At 41.1% G+C, this 8,186-nt stretch overlaps 1 protein-coding gene across 1 annotated transcript; it reads right to left on the bottom strand.

Annotated features, from left to right (window-relative positions):
• On the bottom strand, positions 429 to 1,568 carry LOC107620531. Its single transcript, XM_016322676.1, has 2 exons — positions 1,079 to 1,568; positions 429 to 919 (listed from the first exon to the last, which is right to left on the bottom strand). The coding sequence occupies exons 1-2, from the start codon at positions 1,566 to 1,568 to the stop codon at positions 429 to 431; spliced, it is 981 nt and encodes a 326-aa protein (XP_016178162.1).

The raw sequence follows: 8,186 nt of genomic DNA on the forward strand, positions 1-8,186 counted from the left end.
AACTAGTTTATCTGATTGCTTGAAGCTAGCATTATGTATAAGGTGAAAATGTGTTGTATGATGGGGTTTTTGGTAGAACACCAAACTTAGAATCCTTCATTCTCCCTTAGATTGTTTTGATGTGCAACACCAAACTTAGCTTCTTGCAATATAGATAAAACTAATTAACCTTTTTATTAAAATAGCTATGAAAAGAAAACTACCTCAGGTTGGGTTGCTTCCCAACAAGCGCTCTTTTATTGTCATTAGCTTGACATTGGCCCCCATTAGGGTGGTTGATGACTGTAGTGTCTCAGTTTGTCCCCCCTCACTGTGAGCTTCCTTTTTGCTCCTTGATGCTCAATTTCAGCATGCTCAAGTGAGAGTATTTTGCAAACAGTAGAGTAGTCATTGGCTTGTTGGCTTGTTCCCAACTGTTGATAGATCAACTATACTTCATCACCCTTGGAAAATCCCTCAGTAGGGATCTTCTTGTTCTCCCATCCCTTTTGAGTCTTTTTCTTGCTTTTCTTTCTTCTTTTTGTTGATCCTTCTTCCTTGACAATAGGCTTCACCTTGGGGTTTTTCTTCTCAGTGGTTAACACTTCAATTTCTTCTTGATTTCCCTCTTCGCCTTGCACAGTCTCATTCTCCTTTTGCCTTACTATGTTGTTTATTTCTTGCCTTGGAAAATAATCAGTGATTTCCTTGCTAGTTCCTTCCTTCCACTGCAAGTCCTCTTTGTCAATTTCTATGCAGTTTTTCTTTTCATCTCTGAACTGTGTCCCTGGAAAGACATTCAAGGTGATGCTTTCATCATGCATTCTGAGGGTAAGCTCTCCCTGCTCCACGTCTATAATGGCCCTAGCAGTGGCCAAGAATGGTCTCCCCAGTATAATGGAATCACCTTCATCCTTATCTGAGTCTAAGACCACAAAGTCTGCAGGGAATATGAATTTGTCCACCTTAACTAGAAGGTTTTCAATCACACCCCTGGGACATATCACTGACTTATCCACCAGTTCTAGAGACATTTGTATTGGCTTCACTTCTTCTATACAAAGCTTTTTCACCAAAGAAGAGGGTATTAGGTTGATACTTGCCCCTAAATCACACATTGCCTTGTTGATGCTCAATCTTCCAATGGTACAAGGCAGAAAGAAACTTCCAGGATCTTCAAGTTTGGGTGGAAGCCCTTTTTGAATTAATGCCTTGCCTTCTTCAGTGAGCAATATAGTTTCTTTCTCATGCCAACTTCTCTTCTTATTGATGAGATCTTTCAGGAATTTCACATATAGAGGCATTTGATCTAATGCCTCAGCCAAAGGGATGTTTATCTCCAGCCTCTTGAAAACCTCAAGAAATTTATAGAAGTGTTGATCCTTGGTTTCTTTATTGAATCTTTGGGGATATGGCAGTGGAGGTGTAAAGCTCACTCCCTGCTTGTGATCCTTGGTTGGTTCTTCCATTGCTTCCTTCCCTTTTTTTGAGATTTGTGGTTGGTCTTCCTTTTCTTGAGCTTGCTTGCCTGTTATCACATCCTTGTTGCTGGCTTCCCCTTTTTCTGTTGGCTCTTTGTTGCTGTCCATAGCTTTCTTGGTTGCTTCTTTGTTGTCCACCAATGTCTTTGATAAACCACTATTTTATGGTTTATAATGAGTTTAATTGTGTGGTTTTATCATGATCTTTACCCACTTATTCATATGATTAGCATGCATTTATATTTCCTTCCTAAAATTATTACATGATTGAAAACTTGCTTCCTAGAGACTTTTAATTATGTATTTTAATTCTCCATTGTTCCATTCGATGCCGTGATCTGTGTGTTAAGTGTTTCAGGCTTTATAGGGCATGAATGAGTTGGAGATTGGAAAGGAAGCTTGCAAAAATGGAAGGAACACAAGAAATTAAGGAGATGACCAGCGAGAAGTGACGCGGCCACATGACTCACGCGACCGTGCGAAAGAGAGGAAATCGCAGTGACGCGGCCGCATGGCTCACGCGACCGCGCGGATTGGAATAGCACAAGTGATGCGGAGGCGTGGACGACGTGCCCGCATGGCAAAGCAAAACGCCGCATGACGCGTCCGCATGAATGACGCGATCGCATGACATGCGTGATCTGCATAATCTGCAGAATTCACTGGGGGCGATTTTGGGCCCTGTTTTGACCCAGTTTTCGGCTCGGAAAAGCAGACTAGAGCCAGAGGACATGCAGAAACCAAAACAACATTCATTCTACACAGTTTTTAGTTTTTAGATCTAGTTTTACTCATCCTCTAGGTTTTCTCTCTACACATTCATAGTTCTTAGGATTTTTATTTCGATTGCTCTTTGCATTGGAATATTAAGAAGAGTTATTACCTCATCAAGACTTCGTCATTCTAGTTCGTTTTCTTTACTTGGCTTTACTCTTCCATGTCCTTTAATTTACTCAATTTTACTATTGGATGAACCCTTGAGTTGGAATGTTCAAAGGAGAAATTGTAATTGGGTTCATTGTTGGATGGCTCTCTAGTCACTAACGCCAATCCTTCCAAGTAAGTGGATTGGGACTTGTGAGTAGAAACATCATTCCAACTTTTTTGACTTTCCCTTATTTAGTAAGGGATAACTAAACAGAATGACCTTCAATTATCAATTAATCTTGAGAGTACTGCAACAAGAATAGGGCTTCTAACTAATCTACTCCCAGTCAAGGCTTTTATTTAAATTACTTAATTTCCCCAATTTAATTCCCTGTTTATTCAACTCAAACTCTTTCTGAAAATATCTGATTAATAAAATAGCACACCTTTCTGCAACTCGTTGGGAGACGACCTGGGATTCATACTCCCAGTATTTTAATTTAAATTTTTGTGACAACCTTTCTAAATTGATAAGCAGATTTCTGGTTGGTTAAGAACTATACTTGCAACGCACAACTTATATCAATTCTTAATTAGCCAATTTCTGCCACGTCAATTTTTGGCGCCGTTGCCAGAGAATTGCAATAGAGTGCTAGAGTTATTAATTGGATTTTATTTATTTGCATTTCATTTATCTTGTTACAATGAGCTGCTTGTTTCTTTCGTTAGATGACGCGTTCACTTCCTGATCCAAACTTGCTAGTATTCGATTCTGAGATTGAAAGAACTATTTCACGAATAAGGAAAGCTCGGCATCGGTTAGTCCTCTCTGAGGGCAGATCTGAAACATCACTTGAGAAAGAAACCAGCCCCCGTTCTACTGATTTGGTTGATTTACGTGCAGGTAACATGGCAGCAGCTAGGAGAGTTACTATCCAGGAGGCTGGGGCCCCTGATTTTACAATGCAACTATTTCAAGCGCATCACCCAGAGGTGGCTACAGACTTTGAAACAAAGACCGTACTGCTCAATTTGATGCCCAAGTTTCATGGCTTGCCTGCTCAAGAGCCTATCAAGCACCTGAGAGATTTTCAAGTGGCCTGTTCTACTGTCAGGCATGATGGTACAGATGAAACTTCAATTTTGTTTAAAGCTTTTCCGTTTTCTCTTGAGGGAAAGGCAAGAGAGTGGTACTACACTCAACCAGCAGCAACTGTATCCAACTGGGATACACTGAGAAGAGAATTCTTGGAAAAATTCTTTCCAGCTGAAGTTACTGATAAACTGAGGAAAGACATTTCCATGATTGTTCAGGATGAATCTGAGACTCTCTATGAATACTGGGAGCGCTTCAATAATCTTCTAGAAGCATGCCCCCACCATATGATTGACAAGATAGTATTGCTCGGTTACGTCACACAAGGCATGAGGCCCCAAGATAAGACCACATTGGAAAGTGCTAGCAATGGGTCTATGAAAAAGTACAAGACCACTGATGAGGCATGGCAATTGATCAGCGACTTAGCTGAATCTACTCGGAATCACAGGTAGAAACAAGGCCGTTCAAAAGCCATTGCAGAAGTATCCTCTAGCAGAGAGACTGCTGCTCTAACTCAGAGTATCTGTGAAATGACCAACTTGTTGAAGCAGATGTAATTGAATCAACAGCAAGTTCAGCAAGCTCAACCTTCTCCACCACAGAAAAACCAACAGTTAGTCCCACAGAGAGTTTGCGGAATCTGTGCTGATTATAGCCACTATACTGATGAGTGTCCGTAGCTTCAGCAGAAAGACAACACCATAGCAGCCACTCATAACTTCTATGACCGCCCCAACCAAGGGTACAATCAAGGTGGCAACTACAACCATGGATGGCAGGACAATCCTAACCAGAATTGGAGGGACAACAACAACAGAGGAGGCAGAGACAATCAGGGAAATCAGAGGTGGAATAATAACAATAACAGGCAGCAGAACCAGAACCAGCCTTATAGAGCGCCTCACCTGAGATAGTCCCAAGGACCACAGAATACCCAACAGCAGACCTCTCAAATTCTTTATCCTTCCTTATCTTCTAATGATGATTTACTACAATCCATTGATCGGAGACAACAGACCATGGAAAATAACATTAATGCCACTCTAAATGGTTTGAACGCTACTTTGCAAGCTCTTGTCTCACAGATTGGATCAATGAATAACTCCAATAACCAGCCTTTGAGCTCCAGTAGAATCCCCTCTCAAACATTACCCAATCCCAAGGGTGGCATTAATGCCATCACCCTAAGGTCCGGAACCACATTGCAGGAGAGGAATCAGGAGGAGCCAAGCCTACCAGAACACGCCTCAGCTGAAGAGGTAGTGGAACTAGAAGATGCTGAAGAGGAAGAGGACATACATGACATAGCTGAAAAAGAAGAAGTTCAACCACAGGAGGAAGCACCACAGGGCGCAGATACTGCAGAAGACACCACTCCTATCCCATTTCCATAACTTGCAAGGAAGCCCAGGAAGCAGCTGGAACCTGATCCCAAAATGGTAGAGATATTCAAAAAGGTTGAGGTAACTATTCCTCTTCTTGATGTTATTCAACAGGTACCTAAATATGCAAAGTTTCTAAAAGATTTATGTATACATAAAGACAAAATTAATGAATTAGAAACTATTCCTTTAGGTAGTTCCATATCTGCTTTAATGGGAGGTTTACCTGAAAAGTGTAGTGACCTAGGTCCTTGTATAGTTAATTGTACTATTGGTGGTGTGATAATTTCTGACTGCATGTGTGATTTAGGAGCATGTGTGAGTATAATGCCTTTGTCTATATATGATATTTTGAGGCTCCCTCCCTTAAAAAGGTCGGCAGCTCGTTTTATGTTAGCAGATAAAAGCAATATTATAGTGGTTAGAGTTGCTGAAGATGTATTAGTGGGCATTAAGGGACTCACATTCTCCACTGATTTTTATATTCTGGAGATGCCCCAAAATGACTCAGAGAAGCCATCATCAATCCTACTTGGAAGACCATTCCTGAAGACATCTAAGTTCAAATTGGATGCTTTTTCAGGAACATACTCTTTTGAAATAGATGGCCGATTAGTAAGTTTCAATCTGAATGGAGTTATGAAGCACCCTTCAGAAGATCATTCTATCTTCCAGTGTGACATTATAGATGAAACCGTGGCTGAAGTTCACCAGGAGGAGTTAGAAGAGAAGCACACAGGACAAGGTCCAAGTGTGGGGACATTCTCAGAGGACAATGACAGTGCTTACCCATTGTTGCCAACTCCAAACAACCCAGAGCCTGACCATGACCAGAAGTTAGAATTAAAACCCCTTTCTCCATACCTCAAATATGCTTACCTTGAGGACAAGCAAAAGTGTCCAGTTATCATTGCAAGGGAACTCACTTCTCAACAAGAAGAGCAGCTACTAAGTGTGCTGAGGAGGCACAAGAAAGCAATTGGGTGGAGTTTGGCAGATATAGTAGGCATCAACCCTCAAGTATGTGAGCACAGAATATTTTTAGAAGAATGAGCAAGGCCCGTTCGTCAACCCCAGAGAAGACTGAACCCCACTATCTTAGAGGTTGTCAAAAAGGAAGTGACCAGACTACTGGAGGAAGATATCATCTATCTCATCTCAGACAGTGAATGGATAAGCCCAGTACAAGTAGTGCCAAAGAAGTCTGGAGTCACTACAGTGAAAAATGAGCATGGAGAGCTCATAGCAACCAGAGTACAGAATGCTTAGCGGGTCTGCATCGATTACAGACGCCTCAACCAAGCAACCCGTAAGGATCACTATCCTCTTCCATTCATTGATCAAATGCTGGATTGCCTGTCAGGTAAATTACATTATTATTTTCTAGATGGTTACACAGGTTATTTCCAGATTCATATAGCTCTTGAGGATCAGGAAAAGACTACTTTTACATGTCCTTTTGGGACTTATGCTTACAAGAGAATGCTGTTGGCTTGTGCAATGCACCAGCTACCTTCCAAAGGTGCATGATGAGTCTTTTCTCTGATCTTATTGAGGACTGTATGGAAGTTTTTATGGATGATTTTAGTGTTTATGGCGATTCCTTTAGCCTTTGCTTAGATAGATTATCTAGAGTATTAGATAGATGTGTCAGTACAAACCTTGTATTAAATTTTGAAAAATGTCACTTTATGGTTAAACAAGGGATTGTACTAGGACATGTTGTGTCTAATACTGGCATATCTGTAGATCCAGCAAAGGTGGATGTTATTTCTAGTTCACCTTACCCCTCTTCTGTGAGGGAAGTCCGCTCGTTCCTTGGCCATGCAGGGTTTTACAAGAGATTCATTAAGGACTTCAGTAAGGTAGCACTTCCCTTATCCAGACTACTGCAGAAGGATATTGGGTTCACGTTCAGTGAAGATTGCAAACAAGTGTTTGATAAGCTGAAGACCGCCCTGACTCAAGCTCCAATTGTGAGAGGACCGGACTGGAGCCAGCCATTCAAAATAATGTGCGATGCTTCCAACCATGCAGTAGGAGCAGCATTGGCTCAGCGTGAAGGTAAGGATCCTTTTGTTATTGCTTATGCGTCTAAAACTCTAGATGCAGCATAGTCCAATTACACTACTACTGAGAAAGAGCTTCTTGCTATTATTTTTGCTCTGGATAAATTCCGAGCCTATTTACTTGGTACGAAGGTAGTAGTGTACTCAGACCACACAGCTCTAAAGTATCTATTAGCTAAAAAGGAGTCCAAACCAAGGCTTATACGTTGGATACTACTATTACAAGAATTTGATTTAGAAATTAAGGATAGGAGTGGTAACCAGAATTTAGTGGCAGACCACTTGAGTCGCCTTGAGTACATTTCAGATGACCCCACTCCTATAGCTGATAATTTCCCATTTGATAACCTGCAAGCAGTATCTGAGGTAGTCCCTTAGTATGCACCTGTAGCTAATTATCTAGTTAGCCGCACCTTTCCTCCAAACTTTTCTAAGCATCAAAGAGACAAGCTGAAAAGCGAGTCTAAATATTATATATAGGATGACCCATATTTATGGAGATGTGGCACTGACCAGGTAATTAGACGGTGTGTTCCTCAATCAGAATTTCAGTCCATCTTAGAAGCCTGTCACTCATCTGAGAATGGAGGACATTTTGGCCCTCAAAGAACAGCTAGAAAAATCTTAGACTGTGAATTCTGGTGGCCTACACTTTTTAGAGATGCTGCTGAATTTTGTAGATCTTGTTTTCCATGCCAAAAATTTGGTAATATATCCAAGAGGGATGAAATGCCTCAAAAAATTATGCTTTTCTGTGGAATTTTTGATGTTTGGTGCATTGACTTCATAGGTCCATTCCTAATTCTAATGGTTATTTTTATATATTGTTAACTGTGGATTATGTTTCCAAATGGGTGGAAGCAATTTCTACCCGCACTGATGATGCTAACACTGTTGTTTTCTTTGTGAGAAACCACATTATTTGTCGCTTTGGATCACCACGAGCAATCGTGAGCGATCAAGGCACCCATTTTTGTAACAGGAGACTAATAGGATTAATGAAGAAGCATGGAATAATTCATAAGGTTGCAACAGCATACCATCCTCAGACTAATGGGCAAGCCGAGGTATCAAACAGAGAGATAAAGCGTATCTTGCAGAAGATAGTCAAACCTCATAGAAGAGATTGGAGCACCAGGCTACAAAATGCACTTTGGGCGTACAGAACCGTATACAAGACACCCATTGGGATGAGTCCTTTCCGCTTAGTCTATCGAAAGGCTTGTCATCTCCCTATTGAAGTCGAGCACAAAGCCTTTTGGGCAGTAAAGGAGTGCAACATGAGAATTGAGGAAGCCAGAGCTGAAAG

This window comes from Arachis ipaensis, chromosome B10 (assembly GCF_000816755.2).
Source record: "Arachis ipaensis cultivar K30076 chromosome B10, Araip1.1, whole genome shotgun sequence".
NCBI lineage: Eukaryota > Viridiplantae > Streptophyta > Magnoliopsida > Fabales > Fabaceae > Arachis > Arachis ipaensis.

Coding starts and splice junctions, on each gene's coding strand:
- LOC107620531 (XM_016322676.1), bottom strand. CDS start 1,568: ATGGACAGCAACAAAGAGCCAACAGAAAAAGGGGAAGCCAGCAACAAG. Junction 920..1,078: donor AATGTGTGATTTAGGGGCAA/GTATCAACCTAA, acceptor TATTCCCTGCAG/ACTTTGTGGTCTTAGACTCA.